Below are 26840 nucleotides of genomic sequence, written 5' to 3'. Positions count from 1 at the left end.
GGCCTCAGGCTTAAATTAGAATGGATTATACTGTTTTGGGGGAAGTCTACCCAAGAGGATTCCTGCTCCTTCTACCCCATTTTATTTTTTATAATGTTACCTCTCTTGAGCAGATTTGCAAGGCAGGTACTTGGTCTTCCTTGCATACATTTGCTCAGTTCTTCCTTTCATTTTAATGTGTAGACCTCTGCAGTAAAGTACTGCAGGTCAAAATGCCTGACTAGTAAAGTCTGCCTTCTGGTAGTCTAATGGACATCACTGCTTGGGTATAGGAGCCCACATGCAATATTGTGGACTCATTATCCATTGAAGGAAAATAAAAATGTATGCATACCTAATTTATTCATTTCCAGGATGATGACTCTACAAGCTTAGCCCTTTGCTTTAATGCAAGTGGGTAGTAGGACGAGTTGCACTTTTATTTGCCCTTTCCTATGTCTATCTATACTTTGCTATATAGAAAAACCTGTGTTAGTGGAAAGTGATAATAGGGTTGGTTTGCCCCGATCTTGGTGCTCAGGGAATGAATTGTGAGATCTTGTGGACACTTCACCTTCCTGAAGGAAAGTAATTTATCAAAGTAAACAAACAAACAAACAAAAAATATGATCCAATACCATTGATCCCCAGCTTTTATACAAGATTATAAAATAAACTAAATATAGTGCTATAATTCTACTTTGGTCTAAAATGTTTGTTACCGGTTTCCATAAAAAAAAAAAAAAAAAAAAAAATCCTATCTTTAACATTGAGCAGATTAGTAATATGTTTCTTTGTATGCATGCTAACATAATTGTATCAACAAGTGCATTTATTCCTGTGCATTATTTTTGTGTCCAATTTTAATACAAGGTATTACTGGTCACTATAATTGTGTTACATAAAGTGCAGCAGATGTTTTTTTCCCTATGTTAAGATTAGGGATGGGCAAATGTTTTAGCACATTTCTTAAAAATTTAAATTTGCCACATTTAACTTTACAGAGCCTTTTTATGAAATGTAGCATTTGAATGGTTTATTTAATGCTCTAATAATTATTCTATGAAAAACAAGAGATAGTTGACTTGTTCATGTGACAAACTAAATTGACATAATACTCATATGCTAAATCAATTGAAACTGAAGCAGTATAACTGTAAAAAGCTGACAGGAAAATATCACCTGAGCATCTCTATGTAAAAAAAGGAAGATATTTTACCTCACAATCTCCTCAGCTCAGCAGAGTAAGTTCTGTGTAAAAAGTTATACTCAGCTACAGGTATAAAAAAAAAAAAAAAAAAAAAATGAAGAAATAAACAGCAGCCAATCAGCAGTGTTGAGGTAATGAACTCTTTTACTGTGATATCATGAGATTTCACTTAACTCTGAGATTTCATAGCAAACTTCCTTTAAACTGAATAGGGAAATAAGATGAGTGCACGTAAGCTCGCCTACCTTTCTTTTTTACATAGAGATGTTCCGGTGATATTTTCTAGTCAGCTTTTTACAGCAATGCTGCATCACTTTCAAGTGTTTAAACATTTGGGTATTATGGCCCTTAAAATCAAATTGGACAACTAAGACATTTATGGTTAATAAAGTTTATTTAAAATGGGATACTAAATCCCAAAATTTTCTTTGATTTATATAGTTGCATGTTCTTTCTAATTTACTCCTATTAATGTTTTTTTCTCTTGTAAGGTGTATCCAGTCCACGGATCATCCATTACTTGTGGGATATTCTCATTCCCAACAGGAAGTTGCAAGAAGACACCCACAGCAGAGCTGTAATATAGCTCCTCCCCTAACTGTCATACCCAGTCATTCTCTTGCAACTCTCAACAAGCAAGGACGTTGTAGGAGAGAGTGGTTAAATATAGCTAGTTTATTTTCTTCAATCAAAAGTTTGTTATTTTTTAAATAGTACCGGAGTTGTGCTATTTTATCTCGGGCAGTAAATGGAAGAATCTGCCTGAGGTTTCTATGATCTTAGCAGGTTCTAACTAAGATCCATTGCTGTTCTCACATATGTCTGAGGGATTACACAGATGAGGTAACTTCAGTGAGAGAATGGCGTGCAGTTTATTCTGCTATCAGGTATGTGCAGTTATAATTTTTTCTAGAGATGGAAAACACTAGAAAATGCTGCTGATACCGGATTAATGTAAGTTAAGTCTGAATACAGTGATTTAATAACGACTGGTATCATGCTTACTCCCAGGGGTAATACCCTTATGATATTGCAATATAAAACATTTGCGGGCATGTTTAATCGTTTTTATATATGCTTTGGTGATAAAACTTTATTGGGGCCTAGTTTTTTTCCACATGGCTGGCTTAAATTTTGACTAGAAACAATTTCCACTGTTGTAGTATAAAAGTTACAGTTGGTGCAGTTAAAATTACAAACTGTGATATCCAGCTTCCCTCAAAGGCCCTCTGAATGCTATAGGACATCTCTAAAGGGCCCAAAGGCTTTCCAAAGTCATTTATTGGGGAAGGTAGGGCCACAGCTTGCTGTGGCAGTTGGTTGTGACTGTTAAAAAACGTCTATTTCGTTTTTTTGAACTAAGGGGTTAATCATCCATTTGCAAGTGGGTGCAATGCTCTGTTAGCCTATTATACACACTGTAAAAATTGTTTGATTTACTGCATTTTTTCACTGTTTTTCAAATTCTGACAAAATTTGTTTCTCTTAAAGGCACAGTACCGTTTTTTTATATTTGCTTGTTAACTTGATTTAAACAGGCCCATTTATCAAAGGTCTTGCGGACCTGATCCGACACTGCGGATCAGGTCCGCAAGACCTCGCTAAATGCGGAGAGCAATACGCTCTCCGCATTTAACATTGCACCAGCAGCTCACAAGAGCTGCTGGTGCAACGCCGCCCCCTGCTGACTCGCGGCCAAACGGCTGCCAGCAGGGAGCTGTCAATCAACCCGATCGTATTCGATCGGGTTGATGTCTGGCGATTCCTGTCCGCCTGTTCAGAGCAGGCGGACAGGGTTATAAAGCAGCGGTCTTTTGACCGCTGCTTCATAAGTTGTGTTTCTGGCGAGTCTGAAGACTCGCCAGAAACACGGCCCTTCAAGCTCCGTACGGAGCTTGATAAATGGGCCTGAATGTGTTTTCCCAAGCTTGCTAGTCTCATTGCTATTCTGTATAAACATGTCTGACATAGAAGAAACTCCTAGTTATGTTTAAAAGCCATGGTGGAACCCCCCTTAGAATGTGTACCAAATGTACTGATTTCATTTTATGCAATAAAGATCATTTTCTGTCTTTAAAAAATTTATCACCAGAGGAATCTGACGAGGGGGAAGTTATGCCGACTAACTTTCCCCACGTGTCAGACCCTTTGACTCCCGCTTAAGGGACTCACGCTCAAATGGCGCCAAGTACATCTAGGGCGCCCATAGCGTTTACAAGACATGGCGGCAGTCATGGATAATACACTGTCAGCGGTATTAGCCAGACTACCTGAACTTAGAGGTAAGCGAGATAGCTCTGGGGTGAGACAAAATGGAGAGCATACTGACGCTTTAAGAACCATGTCTGATACTGCCTCACAATATGCAGAAGCTGAGGAAAGAGAGCTTCAGTCAGTGGGTGATGTTAATGACTCAGGAAAGATACCCGATTCTAATATTTCTACATTTAAATTTAAGCTTGAACACCTCCGCATGTTGCTTAGGGAGGTTTTAGCTGCTCTGAATGACTGTGATACCATTGCAGTGCCAGAGAAATTGTGTAGACTGGATAAATACTTTGCAGTGCCGGTGTGTACTGATGTTTTTCCAAATACCGAAAAGGTTTACAGAAATTATTAATAAGGAATGGGATAGACCAGGTGTGCCGTTCTCTTCCCCTCCTATTTTTAGAAAAATGTTTCCAATAGACGCCACCACACGGGACTTATGGCAGACAGTCCCTAAGGTGGAGGGAGCAGTTTCTACTCTAGTAAAGTGTACTACTATCCCTGTCGAGGACAGTTGTGCTTTTTTTAGATCCAATGGATAAAAAATTAGAGGTTACCTTAAGAAAATATTTATTCAACAAGGTTTTATCCTACAGCCCCTTGCATGCATTGCCCCTGTCACTGCGGCGTACTGGTTTGAGTCTCTGGAAGAGGCTTTACAGGTAGCGACTCCATTGGATGACATACTTGGCAAACTTAGAGCACTTAAGCTAGCCAATTCTTTTATTCTGATGCCATTGTTCATTTGACTAAACTAACGACTAAGAATTCTGGTTTTGCTATACAGGCGTGCAGAGCGCTATGGCTTAGATCATGGTCAGCTGACGTGACTTCAAAATCTAAGCTACTTAACATTCCCTTCAAGGGGCAGACCCTATTCGGGCCTGGTTTGAAGGAGATTATTGCTGATATCACTGGAGGAAAAGGTCATGCCCTTTCTCAGGACAGGTCCAAATCTAGGGCCAAACAGTCTAATTTTCGTGCCTTTCAAAACTTCAAGGCAGGTGCAGCATCAACTTCCTCTAATAATAAACAAGAGGGAACTTTTGCTCAATCCAAGACGGTCTGGAGACCAAACCTGACCTGGAAAAAAGGTAAGCAGGTAAAAAAGCCTGCTGCTGCCTCTAAGACAGCATGAAGGAACGGCCCCCTATCCGGGAACGGATCTAGTAGGGGGCAGACTTTCACTCTTTGCCCAGGCGTGGGCAAGAGATGTTCAGGATCCCTGGGCGTTGGAAATTATATCCCAGGGATATCTTCTGGACTTCAAAGCTTCCCCCCCAAAAGGGAGATTTCACCTTTCACAATTATCTGCACACCAGATAAAGAGAGAGGCATTCTTACACTGTGTACGAGACCTCCTAGTTATGGCAGTGATCCATCCAGTTCCAAAGGAGGAACAGGGACAGGGTTTTTACTCAAATCTGTTTGTGGTTCCCAAAAAGAGGGAACCTTCAGACCAATTTTGGATCTAAAGATCTTAAACAAATTCCTCAAAGATCCGTTGTTCAAGATGGAAACTATTCGTACCATCCTACCACTGATCCAGGAGAGTCAGTATATGACTACAGTGGATCTAAAGGATGCTTATCTTCACATTCCGATACACAAAGATCATCATCGGTTTCTCAGGTTTGCCTTTCAAGACAGGCATTACCAGTTGTAGCTCTTCCCTTGGGATTAGCTACAGCCCCAAGAATCTTTACAAAGGTTCTATGGTCGTTTATGGCGGTCCTAAGGCCGCGGGGCATAGCAGTAGCCCCTTATTTAGACGACATCCTGATACAGGCGTCAAACTTCCAAATTGGCAAGTCTCATTCGGACGTAGTACTGGCATTTCTGTGGTCGCATGGGTGGAAAGTGAACGAGGAAAAGAGTTCTCTATCCCCACTCACAAGAGTTTCCTTTCTAGGGACTCTGATAGATTCTGTAGAAATGAAAATTCACCTGACAGAGTCCAGGTTATCAAAGCTTCTAAATTCCTGCCGGGTTCTTCATTCCATTCCGCGCCCTTCGGTGGTTCAGTGTATGGAAGTAATCGGCTTAATGGTAGCGGCAATGGACATAGTGCCGTTTGCACGCTTACATCTCAGACCGCTGCAACTATGCATGCTCAGTCAGTGGAACAGGGATTACAGATTTGTCCCCTCAACTGAATCTGGACCAAGAGACCAGGGATTCTCTTCTCTGGTGGCTATCTCGGGTCCATCTGTCCAAAGGTATGACCTTTCGCAGGCCAGATTGGACAATTGTTACGACAGATGCCAGCCTTCTAGGTTGGGGTGCAGTCTGGAACTCCCTGAAGGCTCAGGGATCGTGGACTCAGGAGGAGTCTCTCCTTCCATTAAATATTCTGGAACTAAGAGAGATATTCAAGGCTCTTCAGGCTTGGCCTCAGTTAGCAACTCTGAGGTACATCAGATTTCAGTCGGACAACATCACGACTGTAGCTTACATCAACCATCAAGGGGGAATGAGAAGTTCCCTAGAGATGTTAGAAGTTTAAAAAATAATTAGCTGGGCAGAGATTCACTCTTGCCACCTATCAGCTATCCATATCCCAGGTGTAGAGCACTGGGAGGCGGATTTTCTAAGTCGTCAGACTTTTCATCCGGGAGAGTGGGAACTCCATCCGGAGGTATTTGCACAACTGATTCATCGTTGGGGCAAACCAGAACTGGATCTCATGGCGTATCGCCAGAACGCCAAGCTTCCGTGTTACGGATCCCAAGGCGACACTGATAGATGCTCTAGCAGCGCCCTGGTCTTTCAACCTGGCTTATGCGTTTCCACCGTTTCCTTTGCTCCCTCGACTGATTGCCAAGAACAAGCAGGAGAGAGCATCGGCGATTCTGATAGCACCTGCGTGGCCACGCAGGATCTGGTATGCAGATCTAGTGGACTTGTCATCCTTTCCACCATGGTCTCTGCCTCTGAAACAGGACCTTCTACTTCAGGGTCTTTTCAACCATCGAAATCTAAAATTTCTCTGAGGCTGACTGCCTGGCGATTGAACGCTTGATTTTATCAAAGCGTGGCTTCTCCGAGTCAGTTATTGAAACCTTAAGACAGGCACGAAAGCCTGTCACCAGAAAAATTTACCATAAGGTATGGCGTAGATATCTTTATTGGTGTGAATCCAAGGGTTACTCATGGAGTAAGGTCAGGATTGCTAGGATATTATCTGTTCTCCAAGAAGGTTTGGAAAAAGGATTGTCAGCTAGTTAAGCGCCTGGCAGATGTTCCAGACGTTCAGGCATTTTGTCAGGCTTTTGTTAGAATCAAGCCTGTGTTTAAACCTGTTGCTCCACCATGGAGCTTAAACTTGGTTCTTAAGGTTCTTCAAGGAGTTCCGTTTGAACCTCTTCATTCCATAGATATCAAGCTTTTATCTTGGAAAGTTATTTTATTGGTAGCTAATTCTTCGGCTCGTAGAGTCTCTGAGCTATCTGCCTTACAATGTGATTCTCCTTATCTGATTTTTCATACGGATAAAGTAGTCCTGCGTACCAAACCTGGGTTCTTACCTAAGGTGGTATCTAACAAGAATATCAATCAAGAGATTGTTGTTCCATCCTTGTGTTACACAATCTGGACGTGGTCCATGCTTTAAAGTTTTACTTACAAGCTACTAAAGATTTTCGTCAAACATCTGCTTTGTTTGTTGTCTACTCTGGACAGAGGAGAGGTCAAAAGGCTTTGACATCCTCTTTTTCTTTTTGACTAAGAAGCGTAATCCGCTTAGCCTATGAGACTGCTGGACAGCAGCCTCCTGAAAGGATTACAGCTCATTCCACTAGAGCTGTGGCTTCCACTTGGGCCTTTAAAAATGAGGCTTCTTTTAATCAGATTTGCAAGGCGACGACTTGGTCTTCGCTTCATATTTTTTCAAAATTTTACAAATTTTATACTTTTGCTTCTTCGGAGGCTATATTTGGGAGACGGGTTTTACGGGCAGTGGTTCCTTCCATTTAAGTTCCTGCCTTGTCCCTCCCTTCATCCGTGTACTTTAGCTTTGGTATTGGTATCCCACAAGTAATGGATGATCCGTGGACTGGATACACCTTACAAGAGAAAACACAATTTATGCTTACCTGATAAATTTATTTCTCTTGTGGTGTATCCAGTCCATGGCCCGCCCTGTCATTTTAAGGCAGGTAATTTTTAAATTTAAACTACAGTAACCACTGCACCCTATTATTCCTCCTTTCTCGGCTTGTTTTCGGTTGAATGACTGGCTATGACAGTTAGGGGAGGAGCTATATTACAGCTCTGCTGTGGGTGTCCACTTGCAACTTCCTGTTGGGAATGAGAATATCCCACAAGTAATGGATGATCCGTGGACTGGATACACAAGAGAAATAAATTTATCAGGTAAGTATAAATTGTGTTGTTCTTGTGCTATCTTTAAATAGCAGGAATGTAAAGCTTAGAAGCCGGCCGATTTTTTATTCAGAACCTGGGTTACACTTATTTTGTTTGGCTGAATGTAGTTACCAATAAGCAAGCTCTATCCAGGGTACTGAACCTAAAATGGGGCAGCTCTTAAAAGGGATACTAAACCTAAAGGTCTTCTTTTATGATTCAGATATAGAGCATGGGATTTTAAGCAACTTTTTTAATTTACTCGTTCTCTTGGTATCTTTATTGGAAAAAGCAAGCATGTAAGGTTAGGAGCCGGCCCATTTTTGGTTTAGCACCTGGGTAGCGCTTGCTGGCTAAATGTAGCCACCAATCAGCAAGTGCCACCCAGGTTTCTGAACCAAAAATAGACCGGCTCCTTTGCTTAGGTTCCTGCTTTTTCATATAAAGATAGCAAGAGAACAAAGGAGAAAATAGCATGCAACTTTCTAATTTACCATCTGAATCATGACAAAAAAAAATGGGTTTAGTATCCCTTTAAGCTTACATTCCTGCTATTTAAATAAAGATAGCAAGAGAACAAATAAATAGGAGTAAATTAGAAAGTTGCTTAAAATTGTATGCTCTGAATCATTAAAGAAAAAAAAGTTGGGTTTAGTATCCCTTTAAGTATTGGCTGAAGAGAAATTTGTATGATGGTTTTATAAAAAGGGTATTTGTGATATAGGTTGTATCATTTATAAATCTTGATATGAAGAAGCCATAGGTTTATATCAGAAAGTTAGATACAAGCACACAGACTACATTGTTAAGCTTTTCTCTACATGTTTTTGTTTTGAAATGTATTCATCTTTTATTTAGATAAGATCTATTGGCCAGACAGAACTTAATGCAAGTAACCCAGAAGAAGTATTACTGCTTGCTGCACAGAGGCGCAAAAAGATGTTTCTTCAAGCTATGGCAAAGCTTTACTTTTGATTTCAATCAAGAACATGTATATAATGCTATATTCTTTGATAAAATACAAATAAAAAATATAAAATGAACAAGAAGTTTATTTTATAATACATATTTACAAGTTTATACAAATATACCACTCAAAACCTGAGAAATTTACATTTTACATAACTCATTTACAAAATGTACAAAACTAACTAAAGAAAAATATATATACAATTTTATCTAGGACTTCTAATTACAAAATGACTTTACACATGGAAGTTCGGTGCACCTTTACACCAATCTAATGTAGCAACAATTGTAAACACATACAATTCTAAAATAGGAAGCAATCTTCCTACAAATTCACTGTCAGCACCTAAACCGCTACTTTGCTCCTTAAAGCTGTCGTGATAGAGGTTCCATAAATACTAAATTTGTTATTTCACCAGAAACCTAAACAAGTTAAAAGTAAGATGGCCAGGCCTTCAGATAGATTACACTAAAAATATGCAGAAGTCTGGTGAGGGGAGAACAATTAAATATTTCAACCAACCATTACAACAAATATAATAAATACAATTTTTTTTTATGTTTTCCCACTACCACCTTTTTTTTTTTACAATTCCAGTTTTACTGAATTAAATATCCATAAAGCGGTCATTTACCTAGGACAACTTCGATAGAAACTTCCACTGTCAAACTAAAATCCAGTAATAAAAAAAAAAAAGGATTTTTTCAAAAACAGTGCAGTCCTGTCACCATGTTGGCATTTCTGGTCTGTGAACATTGGAGTCCCACACAATTTTCAAACCAAACAAGAGTGGTAGTTTTAGAGAGAAGTATAATTCCAAAAGATTCATCCTCATCTATTTCCATGTTCTCCACAACCCTGTATCTAAAGTCGACCAATGGTAAGCAGATGGTGCCATATTTTGTGTGTGTATATATATTTTTTAAATTGCAAAATCTGCAAAGCTTGCAGTTTTAACAATTAAGTAATACTGCATATTATTGCTGCTCAAAGCAGTGTTTTTTTTTTAAAAAATAAAAAAGCAGCTTTGGGCAAAGCTAATCCATTAATAAAAAAAAATTCAATTAAAAGATTTGTGCAATAAATCATACGTTTCTGCAGCAAAGTTAATAAATAAGTTCACAGGCAAGCTAGTCACTTGGTGCTAGAATGCAAAGGGGGCTTTCATGAAATTTCTTAGCTTATTTCAGGGGGGAATCCATTTCCAAGAGACTTCACTAAAGCTCCATGTATCAGTGAGGTGGGGAAAAGTCCATTCTATGCCGAACTATCACAAAGACGCTTTCTCTGTACTCTTGGGAGGCGTCAGGATTCCTCCAATTGACACAGGAGATTGAGACTCAACCAAAACCGAGTCACATCTTGTATTTACATCATCCTAAAAAAAAAAAAAAAAAAAAGGTTTTGGGTAAGGAAAGTTTTGAACTCGGAAACCACATTTTTAACAGATTGCATCAGGTTAAGAGATTAAGTTCTAAGAATAAAAAAAAAAAAAAATTTTGAATATAGTTTATGCTAACCAAACAAATATAGCTTCCAAAATACATACCAGCATATCAAGGTAGTTTGAATGCGTTTGGATATTATGCCAATCTTCTTTTTGCACCTTTTTAAACTCTTTCAGTTTTACTGCGGTTTCTCTCTGTATTACTCGTAGAAATGGAGTCATCCAGTTAACACAATCAGAAATGCTGATCCAGTCTAGACCTAATTATATATATAAAAAAAAAAAAAAAAAATTACATTTAAGATGTCAAAAAAAATTAAAAAAAAAGTCCACTAAGATTGGATTAATACAATACCTGCAAATAACAGTAACTAAATAATGTCAGTCATTTTCTGCTTACCTGTAGCTTTACTAACTACTTCCATTGAAGTATAGTGGTATAATGCAGCTGCTGCCAAAATTCTGTACTGGAACTCCAATGATGTTAGATTTAGAATACATAAATCCAGTATCTGTAATAAAAACACATTTGGGCATGTCAGATATTTTTATTTAGTTAAATTATGTCCACATTAAAATGGCCATGAGATGTTTGTTTAGAAGAAGAAAAAAAAATTTGGGGGGGGGGGGGAAGAATAAGTGCTTTTTTCACCCTACCCTAAAATGTAAAAAAAAAAAAAAAACTCCTTTTTAATGTCAGTTATTGTATGAAAGAGGGCAGTTTTAATTACTTATTTTCTCATAAGTGCACTTAAAGGGACACTGTACCCAATTTTTTTCTTTTGTAATTCAGAAAGAGCATGCAATTTTAAGCAACTTTCTAATTTACTCCTATTATCAATTTTTCTTCATTCTCTTGCTATCTTTATTTGAAAAAGGCATCTAAGCTTTTTTGTTTCAGTACTCTGGACGGAACTTTTTTATTGGTGGATGAATTTATCCACCAATCAGCAAGGACAACCCAGGTTGTTCACCAAAAATGGGCCGGCATCTAAACTTACTCGCAATTCAAATAAAGATACCAAGAGAATGAAGAAAATTTTATACTAGGAGTAAATTAGAAAGTTGCTTCAAATTTCATGCTCAATCTGAATCACGAAGAAATTTTTTTGGGTACAGTGTCCCTTTAAAGAGAGACAGTCAACACCAGAATTTTTGATGTTTAAAAAGATAGATAATCCCTTTATTCCCCAGTTTTGCATAAGTTATAACTAGGGTTGCACCGATACCAAGTACTTGCATGAGTACTTGTACTCGTGCAAATGCACCGATACTTAAACCGATACCTGCACTTACTACCCATATGCTATCTTGTGGTGTTTTTTTTTAAAACTGCATGTTCCCATTTCATTTAAAGCTGGAGTGGAGACTAAACTAAAAATTGTTTACTACTGTTCTGCCAATACAAATTGCTCTTATTTGTATTATTGTAGGAGAGATCACTGTACTGCGTTCAGACAAACCCCTGAAGTACTGGGCAGTTAATAAACTGAGATTTCCAGCCCTGGCTAAAATGGCCCAAAAATATCTTTCTACCCCATGTAGTAGTTTGGAAAGTTAAACCTCCTTACTGATAGCAAAAAACAGACTTATAGCTGAACATGCAGAGATGCTTCTGTTCTGTTCCTTAAAAAGAACTTGCCACTAACTTTTGAAAAATTATTCTAATTGCTAGATTGCCTTTTATACTGCTAGTTCTCATCTTGCACAATTATGTTCAAAACTGTACTCTGAGGAACATCTTAGCTTATATAATTGCAGGAAGAGTACTCATAGGAAAAATTAAGTTAATCCCAATGAACACTCATCCTGCAATTATAGGACTAGATTTAGATTACATTTGATTGTTAAGCTTTACCAATCCTCTCTTCACATTTCCAACTCCATAGCCTTTAATGGAGAAGGACGTGTAATGAGAGCATTGGTAAAGCTTACCAGTCAAATGTAATCTAGCCCATAGTGTTGTTCACCATGATTAAACAGTATTCTGTTCTATTTTTTACTGTATGGCACTTTTGGTTGGTTGCAATTTTATATTTGTTATTTATTGTTTTTAATATATTTTATTGTAATATTTTTATTTCTAAACATGTTCTGTGAACTTTGTGACAAATAAAACCTGTTTTATTATTTCATAATGTATTTTAAACTACAGTCCTTCATAATTATAAAGAAGGAATTTTAAATAATTAGTCTGTATTGTGCTTGGTAAACTGTCACATGACAAAAAAAAAAAAAAATAGTATCAGTAATTGGTATCGGCGAGTATTTGAAAACAAGTATCGGTACTTGTACTCTGTCTTAAAAAAAATGGTATTGGTGCAACCCTAGTTACAACACACGTTTTACCTCTTTGCTTACCTTGTAGCTAAGCCTCTGCAAACTGCCCCCTTATTTTAGTTATTTTGACAGACTTGCATTTTAGCCAATGTAAGTTTATTTTGGACTTTATTGATTCTTTAAGTCAATTATTTTGAGATTAACAAAATCGAAGCACTAGATAATAAACCCACAATTTTACCATATTGCTCTTAAGGTGAAAAAAAAATTAGTTGGTTTACAATAAAATTCCCTATAAATGTCTTACCCTGGCTATTTGGATGAACTGTTCTTGAGAGTACTGAGGTAGCAGAAACTTGGGAGATTCTTTTAGGGAAGAAACCTGCAGATAAAGATTCAGCCATGCAATAGGCGTTACAGGGGACAGCTCCCATTTTAAGGCCTGGAATATAAAATGTAATTGGTGTTATTTCTGTACTGTATTGAAAACATCCATTTATCATAAAAAAATGTCATAGGCAATTTGGGTTCAGCTTGTATAGTTCTGCATTCCCTTTTTATTGCAACCTGGCATGGGAAAAGAAAGAAAAAGAAACAAACCTTAAGTATGATGAGCTCCATTTTTATAATATCATCCTCTGTGCAAGCACCATCAGTGACGTAAGCAAATTCATGTAGTTTAGGTGGATAAATTTCCTAAAAAGAGGGGGGGGGAAAAAATCGGATTAAAATTGCATGCAACTTAACCCTTCAGCTACTAATACTTTCCCACCAATACCTAGTTAGTTACCACATTAACATATTTAAATTAGTGCCATTCTAATTTAAACACAGGGGCAAGTTACATGTTTAAGTAGCTTTTAGAATTGTTTTAAGGTATATTCTTTAATGTGAGAATGCAAACTCACCTCTATTTTGGAAGCAATAAAAAGGGCGGAAACTCCTATGAGCTGAAGCATGCTTTTGTTTACAGAACTTTGTGTAAACATAAAGCGATCAAAGAAATCTTGAGCGAGGTAGAAGGTTTCCCTATGAAGGCAATAGACTTCTGAAACCTAGAAAAAAAAAAATCTGAGTTAATAGGAGTCACACAGAATATTACTTAAACACAAGTTTTTCACAACTTATTTCAAAATCAAATTGCTTGTGTATAGTGCAGTGTATTCTAAATGCAGGAATAAAAAATTTTTCAATATCACTTTGGATCCAGGGTTATAACTTTAATGGTGACAAACACCCATTCAATTCAGTATAACCAAGAGCAACCCATATTACTTCACTTATCCAGGACAAACTATTCACATAATGCACATTAAAGTCAAGGTCAAGTCCGGGTGCCTCGTTCATGCCGTTCAGCTCTTTATTTGAAATGAACTTGACTTTTATTTTATTTATCAGGGTTTTTTTTTTTTTTTTACCTTTTATTTGTTCCCCGTTATACTATACTCGTCCGCCCACCATCTTAGATAACTTGATTGACATATCTAAGATGTAATACTCGAATCTCTGTTTCGCCCCTTTTTCACAACATCACTTCTAAGTATTGCGCATGCGTAACTTCATGAGGAGCGTCATGTTTCTGAGGCTCGTTCATGATCGATATATCACAATAACGCTTGCGTACAAGTAAGTAACAAGATGCCAATATTCGGTGCACATAGGCAGTTCTTTTACCTTATGTTGTGCAAGCGATTTTAGACGGACATAGAGAGTGTGTGTGACCGCTTGCTAAGTCACTAATACAGAATAAGGAAGTGTTGGAGGGGAGGAGTCCCAATGAAACGGGTAGTATTTTTATATTTCATTTTTAAAAGAAAGGAAGATGCAAATAAAAAAATAGCGACTAGGGTGCTTGTAAGATATTTAATAAACTTCAGTAGGAAAGTAGACGAAAATTGACCTTCACTTTCAAATTGGAGACGTGAAACAGACGGATATAAAATGTGTGTAGTAAAACAAGGTTTGAAATATACATTAATTTTGCCCCATTTCGCTGTGTCTTAAAGTGATGGTAAACTAGTGTTTGTTTTTAAACACTAGTCTCCATGCGCTAAAATGTACCTTTATTTTAGGTCTCTCTCTAACATAAACCACCCCCCCCCCCCTCTGGCTGTTCTGCAAAAAGCTATTTTTTTTCTCTCTCACAAGGTGATGTTTCCACGTCTTTTTCAAAAAACGTGCTAGCCATACGACACTTAACGGTTTGGCTATTTTTGGAGCTGGATTTAGTTGTCTAGGACTTTGTGTGTTTGACTATTGGACAGATAAACCCAGCTTCAAAAATAGCGAAACATCTCTACCTATTTGGAAAGAAAACTCACCTCAACAAGCCAGTCCAGAAGTATTGAGCGCATGTCTGGGTTCAGTGTGGGGTGATTTTGCAGTAAGCGGCTGGAATGTATGTATTTTTTTTCTTTGCCCACCATTTTGGTCCATACATCATTAGAACTCCCCCAACTATAAGAAGCAAAAAACATTTTTTTTTTTTTTTTTAGACATGAAAAATAAATAAGTATTAATGTTGTATGACAGCCAAAAAAATAAAAAAAAATAAAAAATCATCCCTTACAAGAAACGAGGATTACAGCTAACAATCAACAGATTATGGCAATGTGTGGTTGTTGAGCAAGTTCTTTCACAATCTGAAAAGCTTTGGCAATATTTGACAATATTATCACGTAAAGTAGTATACTATATGTAGTGCATAAACGTGATTAGTTAGAATTTCAGAATACAAATATTGATTCTGGTGTGTTAGTTGGTGGAGACATGAATTGATTGCTTGACCCGAGTTATGGAACTCATACAAAACACACAGCGCCACCAATCAGCAGCTACTGAGTCTATCTAGGTATACTTTTCAACAAAAGATAGAGAACAAAACAAGTTAAATAGAAAGTTATTTAAAAATTAAATCTGAATCTTGGAGGGAAAAAAAAAAAAATAGGATTAGTGTCCCTGTTAAATATCAGCATTAGTTTCTAATCAGCTCTTAAGTGCTTCACTGTTTATTTTGCTATACAGTTGAATTGGTAATGTAATTTTATACCATTATAAGTTTTATCCAGCCGTACTACGAATAACTTTTTATATTATTTGCAGGAAAACAATGTGCATAAAGCAGTATTAGATACTGAATCTTCTCTCATTCAACTTCACAAATGACAAACATTCTGCTTTACATTAAAACGTGGGCTCACTTCTAGGTGGATGAAGAAAAATATCAAAATAGATTGTAAGCTACGGCATTGTTTACACACAAACAGATGGAACTCTAGTAATATCAGGAGCCAAGTGTAAAAGTAAACAATTGTTCTGTTCCTTATAGAGATTGCTACCACAACAAAGCTACAGACTGAAATTGCCAGGTGTTTTCTTCACCTGGCCTCTGAGCATACCAATGCATTGATTGTCTAAACAGCTGTTAAAAGTTCTAAAAAATGATGCAACCTTCAGTGTCATGGTTTTATCATGTTTTGTTTCTTAAACTATATCACACAAATGAGGATGACAGAATTACTCACCTTAGGTCTGGCAGTGGTGATGGGGAAATGAATAAATTCTTGAACCTGTATCGTGTGAACTTTGAAGGATCCGATGTCTCTGAGATTTCTTTTTGTGGTGTTTCTATAAGAATACAAGGAGTCACAGCTCCTGGCGATATCTGAGACCAACAACCCTGTTAAAAAAAAAAAAAAAAAAAGTTTTAAAGTACTGGTGAAAACAATTAAGAGACTCGATGTGCTACAATTATATAGAAGGCATTTTACATACATACACGCTGAGCTAAGCGCCTCTGGTCTCCCACGGCAGAACCATTTTTTTTTTCAATGAGGGTGACGTTTTCACCTCTTAGCCAATAGCCGTGCTCTCCCTTCAGCATTAAATGCATGATGGCTAGCATGCTACTGGCTAAGAGGGGGAAACGCACTTACTATAACACTATATGATAAAAACATTCACAAAAAATATTGCACACGAAAGTTATAAGGGCTCAAAGATATGTCTCAGGTGTTGGGGGCGAGGCAGTCAAAGGGCATTAATAGAGATATACTTGTTTATGTATGAGCATTGGAACCTTTTGTAGTTAAAAGGGACACTAAACCCAAAAATTTTTCTTTCATGATTCAGAGAGCATGAAATTTTAAGCAACTTCCTAATTTACTCCTATTGTTAATTTATTTGTTCTCTTGCTATCTTTATTTTAAAAGCAAGAATTAAAATATTAGCAGCCAGCCCATTTTAGGTTCAGCACCATGGATAGCACTTGCTTAGTGGAGGCTTACATTTACCCACCAATAAGCAAGCATAACCCAGGTTCTCAACCAAAAATGGGCCGGCTCTTATGCATCACATTACTGCTTTTTGAATAAAGATAGCAAGAGAACGAAGAAAAATTGATAATAGGAGTAAATTAGAAAGTTGCATGCTCTAACTGAATCATGAAATTAAAGATTTGGGTTTAGTGTCTCTTTAAAGTGATGGTAAATCCTAGCATTTGTGAAACGCTAGGATTTACCATTGGAACAAATAAAAGGGGACTTTCATCCATGAAGTATAAAATACTAAATGCTGAAAGCTCCTTTGCAGCATTCGCCGCTGTGAGCTGCTAAGGCAACCCACGGCACAACACCATTTGGCTGAGGTGAAATTTCCATCTCTTAGCTAATAGACGTGCGTGAAATTCAGCATGGCGCGGCAATAAGTGGTGCCAAGAAGGATCTCCCGGTCTGAGGAAGGGGACTGTTTGATCCCCGAAACGTCACATGTTGAATTAAACTTTGACTCATTACAAGCCCAGAGTGTGGAACCTTCAGTATTGGTATATAGAACATTGGAATGGGAAATATTCATATTTTCAGGTCAGGTTAGTGCACGAGAATATGCCATTGGGTTTGGGCGAGAGTGGAATGTTGTTGGGGTTTTTTTTTATTCCCCACTGACTTCTATAGGGGAATATGTGAACGCTGGCCGCGATATTCTAAATTCGGCTTTTTGTGTTCGAGTGAGAACGGTTTACTGTCGACTCGAAATATGAGCGCAACGAGCTTCTAGGTGCAATGAACACTGGAGCAGGAGTGTTAATTAGTACTCAACTTGTAATCTGGCAATTGATGCAGGTTTTTTTGTTTTTTATATTTATTATTTCTTTATTGAAATTTTCAAGAAATACAATATGCAGACATCAATGGGTTACAATAGTACAAATGAACAAAAGTCAATTCTAATACTCTATTCTGTATTCTCTTACAACTAATTGATGCAGGTTTTAGGCCCTCTGGTAGGTAAGAATATCATAAACTAAAAATTCCTTTGGAAAACAGTATCTCCTCTGCGTCTGACAGTTTCAAAATAAATATTCTGTTCAAAAGATACTTGACAAAGATCTTTACCTGAATTTCATACTTTTGCTTCTTTGTCTCCTGGTGACATCCATTTGGCTTCTTACATTCCTAAAATGAGAAATAAAGCTCTTAACGTGAGGAGAAAACATTAACAGAACCACCAGTGAAAAACATTGGTCTTCATTATAGTTCTGAATTTGAATTCAGATTGTAGTGTACAAAATTAAGCGAAAGCTCACAGCAAATTTTAAAGTGCAATGTGGTGCCCAAAATCTATATCACGACTGCTTAGATTTGATGGAAAATGTTAAAGGGACAGTCAACTCCAAAAAAAACTTTCATTTTTCAAATAGGGCATGTAATTTTAAACAACTTTCCCATTTACTTTTATCAACAATTTTGCTTTGTTCTCTTGGTATTCTAGTTGAAAGCAAACCTAGGGAGGCACATATGATAATTTCTAAGCCCTTGAAGGCCGCCTCTATTTTATTTACTTTTCACAGCAGGGGAGAGCAAGCTCATGTAGGCCATATAGATAGCATTGTGATCACGCCCGTGGCTAGTGGCAGACACTGCACTAATTGGCTAAAATGCAAGTCAATAGATAATAACTAAAAGTCATGTGATTAGGGGCGGTCAGAAGATGCTTAGATACCAGTTAGTCACAGAAGTAAAAAGTGTATTAATATAACAGTATTGGTTTTGCAAAACTGGGGAATGGGTAATAAAGGGATTATCTATCTTTTTAAACAACAACAATTCTGGTGTTGACTGTCCCTTTAAATAAATTTTGAGGCCATTTAAGGTGTGAAAGCTGATAGAAGTAAATATGAATAAGACAATATTAAAGCTAATAAAGACCATTCCATCTATAATAAATTGTAATAAAATAAACAAATATCTCACCTCAGCTTTACGTTTCCTTGATTGAACCGATCGAAAAACATTTTCAGTGTCAGGTTTTACATGTCTTGCTTGTAAACGGCCACTACAAAAGAAGTGTTGATTAAAAATTGTAATCTCACATTCAAGTAAACTGCATACAAGAAAAAATAAAAGATATTTTGACAGACTTGCATTTTAGCCAATCAGTGCTGACAAATTAACTCCACAGATGTGGATAACAATGTTGTTATCTTTATGACACATTAACTAGCACTTTCTAGCTGTGAGAAACTGTCAAAATGCACTGAGATAAGAGGCGGTCTTCAAGGGTTTAGAAATTAGAACAGGAACCTATGTTTAACTTTCAATAATAAAAAAGGCAAGAGAACAATGCAAATTTGATGATAAAGTAAATTCTGAATCATGACATTTTGACTAGGCTGCCCCTTTAATAAACTAGTGTTTCTGGGTACAGGGAGTGAGAGGAAAGGAGTGTTAGGCCTGACAGTCATTCTGACTGGAAAACCCAGCACCAAAAGCTCTCATCCCCCTAATAGCACTGCACCCACGGGATTATAGCAAAACCCATCTTACATCCTTTTCAATACAGATAAAACCGTGTTTAATTGCTACCTCAGACCAGTTTAACCACTAACAAACCTTGCACTAAAAAGGACAGATATCAAAATGATACGTTTTCTTTATTTTGACAAGAACTTACCTTCTTCTTGACATTGTTTTCCCAGAATAGTAAATTTCGATCTGTAAAATAAATAAACCTATAAATTAGCTGAGAGAACACATTAACCACTTGTACAGCAGTCAAGACAGTTGCATACACATTATGTATGTGGGGGGTGTTCACACTCCTTAACAGGAACTCAAGTGGTATTCCCAGGCACAGTATGTCAATAAGTGAATGAAGTTTGCTATATCTACACAATAATTCACTTTACTAAATGTTATATGTATCATATACATAATGAAAGTCATTTACACAATAATAAATAGTAAGATCATCAGAGTTACTAGTAAATAGCCACTTGTGGCAGTATACAGTCAAACTCCTCCCCATCCTGCAGCGATTAAAATATTTATAAAATAAGGTGAAAAATATAAAAAATATGCCGGTATCCGTGAATAATTGTGAGACTTAATTCATAAGGGGTGCAATTAGATAAATGACAGTCCCACGGGATAGCAGCTGTTGCAGACTCCCGCCAAGCCATTGGTGCAGCCCTCATTTAGGGTGACTGAGGGGTACATATCACCCAGGGCATAGTATTGACTTATTGGGGAACCCCTGCACTAACTCTAGGAGACACCGACACCCCCAAGCAAGCAACCGGGGATGTTTGTTTGTTGAAGGGAGGCCGTTCCGCGCCAATTTAGTAAAAGCGGGCTGCAAAGCGCCCAAACCCATCTGTCTTCCCTCCAACTTACTGAAGGTGAAATGGGGTTAAAACACACATACAGGATTGGGGTTCACCTCCTCCAACCCTAGATTGTCGTACCATGGGGGCATCTAAAGGATGGGGGTGCAAAATGAAAAAGTGCACATCACAGCAGTTTACAATCTGCAGAATGAATGGCATATAGGGGAAAAAGGAGGTACAGACGTAAAATAAGAACCAGCAAACAAGCAGCTCCCCAAAAATCTAAACAGTGTGTGTTATTATTTCAGCGCCAGATTATATGGGAATTATAACTGCAGACCGGTTACTGTAAAGTTGAAATACATTTAATATATACAGCAGAAAAAGGGGGGAGATCATAAAAGTTAGGGACTTGGGAACTGATCATCCAAAATAAACTGATAAACGAAAAAATAATTAACCTATTGGGTGCCAGAGAAGTTAAACGCATTGCTAAGCAATGCGTTTGTCTTTTTTGGTAGTCACGGGGTTAATATGAAATGGCATGCAACTTGAATTTTACTGCAAACTCACATTTGTATAAATTAATGTCCTTTAAAACATTAAATAGGCAACCAGAAAACTTCTGGCTACTCACCGTATGAAGAAGCAGTTTATCCAGTGGCTGCACCAAGCAGGTCTCAGCTGATCAGCTGGCGCCAAGCCTCTTTATACGACCGAGGAGGGTCTGCGCATGCGCGCCCTGTAAAGGGTACAACATCTCGCAGGACAGGCTGCCCACTACTATTGAACTATTAGGGGGGAGGGTGACCAGTGAGGACTTCTCACCTTGCTTCATTTCCACAGTGAGGTGAGAAGAAAAAAAGTTAACACCAAACAGTCTGGGGGAGGTGGGGGGCTACAATATTGAAACCCAATTTAATGCAAGTAATAGCACACTTAGTGGCTGTAACCAAAATATATTGTCAGTGTGAACCTTGTGACCCTCTTGCAAACATCAAAAGCATTTATAGCTTGAACTAATAAATATTTGGGGCTACTTAGTATAGGCCATAGAGTAAGTCTATGTGTACCTTAGTTTAAAAGTCCCCAAACAATATAACCAATCCTTGGTTTTAGGGATAGCAGTTTGATCCATTTGTGGGGGAAATGTGTCATGAATCCAAACAGAACATAATATTGTAAAGCATATTAAAAAAGGGACATTAAACCATCTGATATTTTCTTTTCAGCCTAACCTCATAACTGGATTCAAGAGGGGAGCTTGCATAAGAGGGTTTGTAACAACATTGGTTAGTTACAACATGGCAGTTTCCCTTACTTAGGGACCTTACACCGTTATTCAATATTTAAGTAGTATTTTTTATATACAGCTACACATTTTATATTAGTAATCGTTGCTTTGGCTACGTCACGTTTAGCTTTTATCCCTTCAAACACAATTAGCGCCATTAAGAGACTAATACCAGAGCGTTGTGCAGTCTACGTGTCATAGCTGAGCATGGCTACAATTTGACATCCCCCACTCGCCAAACGTCGGGAATTAAGTTTGCTGTGTATTTATGTAAAGCGTCTACTTCCCTCACACCCCGATTTATTTCTAAAATGGGTGCATTTGAGTTGAATGGCAGACAGCAATGGGGTGAATTCACTCTCCCTGCTGAGAAAGTGCAGCCAGTACCGTGCATCACGACCCAACATGTAAATCACCGCATTAGCATGGCAATTTATTAAGAAAATGCCCGCCGGGTTAACCAGCAACCGAGAGGTTAACGCGCTCTTTTATATTACAATTCACTCGTTTGAATTTCCCGCTGAAGTTGCTGAGCTGGAAATGACAGATACACCCAGGGGCGGGATTAGTGTAAGAGTCAACCAATAGCAGAGCGGAGATTCAGAACAACGTGGGTCAGCTGTAGAATGTAAACAGCCAGAAGAACTCTCAGCAGACAGAACACGTGGGAGGAAGTGTGTTGTCAGCTGAGCTATGATGGCAAGGTGCTAGTGAAAAGCTCGCAGCTTTAGGAGATTTGTTTTTGTTTTATAGATTTATACTGCTTGATGCAGATAATGAAACGAACACATCCTAAAATATAAAGGCGTTATTATATATTTAGTTACGGTTGCCAGCTATCCACCACCAAATACTGGACAATCAGTCAGACTGGGCACACTGGTAGACGGGGGTCAAACAATGCACCCCCAAAAAAACGCTCTATGTTAGCCCCCACTCTTGATTCTACAATGTATTTTTTTTCACAGCTAAGCAGTAAATGTTACCAGTAATGCACAAATCAATCATGTAATTAGTTCAGGCATTGGAGTCGTTTTACATTTAGTGAAAAAAAAGGTTATTTAAAGGGACACTGAACCCAATTTTTTTTTCTTTCGTGAATCAGAAAGAGCATGACATTTTAAGCAACTTTCTAATTTACTCCTATTATCAAATTTTCTTCATTCTCTTGGAATCTTTATTTGAAATGCAAGAATGTAAGTTTAGATGCCGGCCCATTTTTGGTGAACAACCTGGGTTGTCCTTGCTGATTGGTGGATAAATTCATACACCAATAAAAAAGTGCTATCCAGAGTTCTGAACCCCCAAAAATCTTAAATGCCTTTTTCAAATAAAGATAGCAAGAGAACGAAGAAAAATTGCTAATAGGAGTAAATTAGAAAGTTGCTTAAAATGGCATGCTCTATCTGAATCACAAAAGAACAATTTTGAGTTCAGTGTCCCTTTAAGTGTCCAGTATTTTTATGAAGATTTTACCGAACAGCCTATTTAAATACTGGACACCTGGTGGGGTGTGTGTATTATATACAGTACACATAAAAAAAAAAAACGTTTTAAATCTTTAAAAAGGTTAAGCCTTTTAAAATTAGTATTTTGGAAAACAGTGTGATATTGATATAGAGATAGATAGATAGAGAGAGACTCAGCTGGTTCATGTAAGTTCAGCTGTACTGGCAGACAATATGCCCCACAAGCATAAAAATAAGGTTTATTTTCAGCACAGGAACAACCATTTTTCAAAAGACTGTAAAATATATTAAAATACCTTATTCTAGGTACAAAGAAAACATTGACTTTAGGCATTCGTCCTCAAGCTACCCCCACACAAAATCATTTTAAAAACATTTATGCAGTAAGCAAAAGTTGCATTGTTTTGCAAATTAGGAACACACCCCCTTGACAAACCTCAATGACATTTATTTTATCTCCTGCTTTTCAATATGAAATAGAAGCATTTTTGCAATATACTTCCATAAGCATGCTTCTAGTAATAATTACTACTATTTTTCAGTAGCATATGCACATATGCTGCCAGGGCCCATGCACCAGCATTCAAACCCTACACCTTCTCTGAATGCTGGCAGTTGTCTGAATATTTAATTTATTTATACAAGCCACTGCTGACTCTGAGGTAGTGTGGTGTTTGAATGATGGTGCACAGGTCCTCTTGGCATATGTGCGTATGCCGCTGAAACCTGTTGTAACTTATACTAGAAGCATTTCTGCTAATGGAAGTATATAGCGGAGGGTTAAGAGTCTGAAAATGCACAATAATAACAGTTTTAAAAATAATGCAATAAAAAAAAACACTTTTGTAGTGTATTTTTATTCCTAATAAAGGCCCTGTGTATAAATAGCATTGCAGTGTGGTTTATTTATTTTAGCAATGCTTCATATTAAAAGGTAAGGCTTTTATTTTCTTATGCAAGTCTCCTAAAGGGACATTCTGCCATAATATAACTTTGTTTTAAATGAGCAAAATTACCATTGGTGCAGTGGCACCAGCGCCCAAGTGTGGGGGGGCGCATAGCAGACAGTGTATAAATACTCAGTATCATTATAAAGTGTAGAATGTTCATTATCCGTGTATATACATAGATACAATCATTATACAGAGAAGCATGTATAGGATTACTATTGCTTATTATGTTACCTTTGGTATAACATAATACACACACAGGGGCAGAAAAATATCACTATAGTTTACTAGTCCACTCAATGTAAAACAGAAAAGAAAAAAAAAACTTTTTTACTCATCTGCTGCAATTTTTTACTTGTCTAGGACTAGTGCACTGTTGGGAGCTTCAAGATACATATATATTATTGGTAGTAAACCATTACTATATTGAGAGGGATGATGGTCATAGTTGAAGGTGCACACAGAACCAGACACTCCTGGAGATACCTAAAAAGTCATCTTGAAAACTTTTTATAACATTCATAATAAGGATTAAAATAACTCCCCTTACCTTTATTTTCTATTTTGTACAATGTACATAACTTCATCAGTAATTGAAAACATAGTATTGTCTGGATCCACTACAACTGAATATGTTAAGGTACACATTTTTGAAATCCCCAAACCTCTAAAAAAAAAATGGACTCCTCCCTTACTCTAATAAATTCTTTCCATCTGGCTTTCAATTTGAGTTTAATTAACAGGCTCTTAATCTAGGATTTCTTTTGTTACGTTTTGTTGGTGTTAGTTTTTCAGGTATGGCTTATGAAGCTTTTTTCCTTTATAGTGTTTACTGGCGTGCCCAAGTGAAAAACTGTATTCAAATATATATTTAATTAGAAGGATATAGTCTTCTAGACCCATCACATAATAACTAGTGACAAGCACCTGACAGTTACAGGAATATAAGGAGCCTTATTTAGGATAAAATAAAGTATTTTCTCTTGCATATGTGTCTGGATATATTTTTGGCCAACACAAGAATTGTTCAATGACCTTACTATGACATTACTCTAAAAGCTAATGTCTGCAATGCAAACATATTTTTTTTAAAAAGGACTTCACAGTTTAAAGGGGCAGATTTATCCCCTTTAAATTGTTCCCAATTATCCATTTTACCTGCAGGAGTGTATTTAATGGTTTACAAGTAGCTCCTTTATCCTTATTTCAGCATTTGAAATAGCTGATTTAGCCTGTTGTATCTCTACCTATACTGAAAGTTTCTTGTCTTACGTCCAGGCTATTGACAGGCCTATGTGAACACAGCCAGCAGAATAAATTACACTTCCACTGGGGACTAAAGTGCAGGCAGGGTGAATTTGATTTAGATCGATTTAACCCCTTAAAGACCACCGCACTTTTCCATTTTCTGACCGTTTGGGACCAAGGCTATTTTTACATTTTTGCAGTGTTTGTGTTTAGCTGTAATTTTCCTCTTACTCATTTACTGTACCCACACATATTATATACAGTTTTTCTCGCCATTACATGGACTTTCTAAAGATACCATTATTTTCATCATATCTTATAATTAACTATAAAAAAAAATTAAAATATGAGGAACAAATGGAAAAAAAAAACACTTTTTCTAACTTTGACCCCACCAAAACTGTTACACATAGGGTTGCCACCCGTCCCTTAAAATACAGAACACTTGTAAGTTACACATGCTGCTGAGTGTGCAGGGAGGAATATAAATAGTGCTGTCCAGAAACACAATACATGTTCCTCCCTGCACACCCTGCAGCATGTGTAACTCATAAGCATCCAAGAAAACATGGCTGAGGTGGCAACTCTAGTTACACATCTACAACCACCAAAAAACATCCATGCTAAATAGTTTATAAATTTTGTCATGAGTTTATAAATACCCAATGTTTATATGTTCTTTGCTTTTTTTTGCAAGTTATATGGCAATAAATACAAGTAGCACTTTACTATTTTCAAACCACTTTTTTTTTTCAAAATTACCGATAGTTACATTGGAACACTGATATCTGGTATCCCCGAATATTCCTTGACATGTATATATATATTTTTTTTTTTATTTTATTTTTTAGAAGACAACCCAAAGTATTGATCTAGGCCCATTTTGGTATACTTCATGCCACCATTTCACCACCAAATGCGATCAAATAAAAAAAATCGTTCACTTTTTCACTAATTTTTTCACAAACTTTAGGTTTCTCACTGAAATTATTTACAAACAGCTTGTGCAATTATGGCACAAATGGTTGTAAATGCTTCTCTTGGACCCCCTTTGTTCATAAATAGTAGACTTATATGGCTTTGGCGTTGCTTTTTGGTAATTAGAAGGCCGCTAAATGCCACTGCGCACCACATGTGTATTATGCCCAGCAGTGAAGGGGTTAATTAGGGAGCTTGTGGGGTTCATTTTAGCTTTAGTGTAGTGTAGTAGACAACCCAAAGTATTGATCTAGGCCCATTTTGGTATATTTCATGCCACCATTTCACCGCCAAATGCAATCAAATAAAAAAAAAACGTAAAATTTTTCACAATTTTAGGTTTCTCACTGAAATTATTTGCAAACAGCTTGTGCAATTATGGCACAAATGGTTGTAAAAGCTTCTCTTGGACCTCCTTTGTTGAGAAATAGCAGACATATATGGCTTTGGCGTTGCTTTTTGGTAATTAGAAGGCCACTAAATGCCACTGCGCACCACACGTATTATGTCTAGCAGTTAAGGGGTTAATTAAGTAGCTTATAGGGAGCTTGCAGGGATAATTTTAGCTTTAGTGTAGAGATCAGCCTCCCACCTAACACATCACACCCCCTGATCCCTCCCTACCCCCCCCCCCCGCCTTATTGTGTCTGCTAGTACCCAGTTTGAAATAAAATATGTATTTTTTTTATTTAATAAATACTGTATATTTTCTGTAGTGTAGCTGCCCCCCCTCAACATCCAACCCTCCACCCTCTCCCAGACCGCTTAATTTTAAA

General features: G+C 37.4%; 2 protein-coding genes across 2 annotated transcripts in view; one reads left to right on the top strand and one right to left on the bottom strand.

Moving 5' to 3' along the window:
* The window catches only part of INTS8 (integrator complex subunit 8), a gene marked incomplete in the record, with an annotated part of 407787 nt that extends 398916 nt beyond the window's left edge, over positions 1-8871 (top strand). The window contains 1 exon segment of the mRNA XM_053715214.1: positions 8681-8871. Within this exon segment, the coding sequence (XP_053571189.1) occupies positions 8681-8797 (117 nt within the window).
* Positions 8857-20788, bottom strand: CCNE2 (cyclin E2). The gene is made up of 12 exons (XM_053715215.1): positions 20763-20788; positions 19471-19511; positions 18771-18852; positions 17913-17972; positions 16044-16198; positions 14841-14976; positions 13428-13574; positions 13120-13215; positions 12827-12961; positions 10640-10751; positions 10342-10499; positions 8857-10170 (listed from the first exon to the last, which is right to left on the bottom strand). Exons 2-12 carry the CDS (start codon positions 19482-19484, stop codon positions 10063-10065), a joined length of 1203 nt encoding a protein of 400 aa, XP_053571190.1. The 5' UTR covers positions 19485-19511; positions 20763-20788; the 3' UTR covers positions 8857-10062.
* Between the last annotated feature and the right edge of the window lie 6052 nt (positions 20789-26840).

The sequence above is a fragment of the Bombina bombina genome, chromosome 5, assembly GCF_027579735.1.
Source record: "Bombina bombina isolate aBomBom1 chromosome 5, aBomBom1.pri, whole genome shotgun sequence".
In the NCBI taxonomy this organism is placed as follows: Eukaryota; Metazoa; Chordata; class Amphibia; order Anura; family Bombinatoridae; genus Bombina; species Bombina bombina.
The sequence above is the reverse complement of the archived record's forward strand: the minus strand, read 5'-3'. Positions and strand labels throughout refer to the sequence as shown.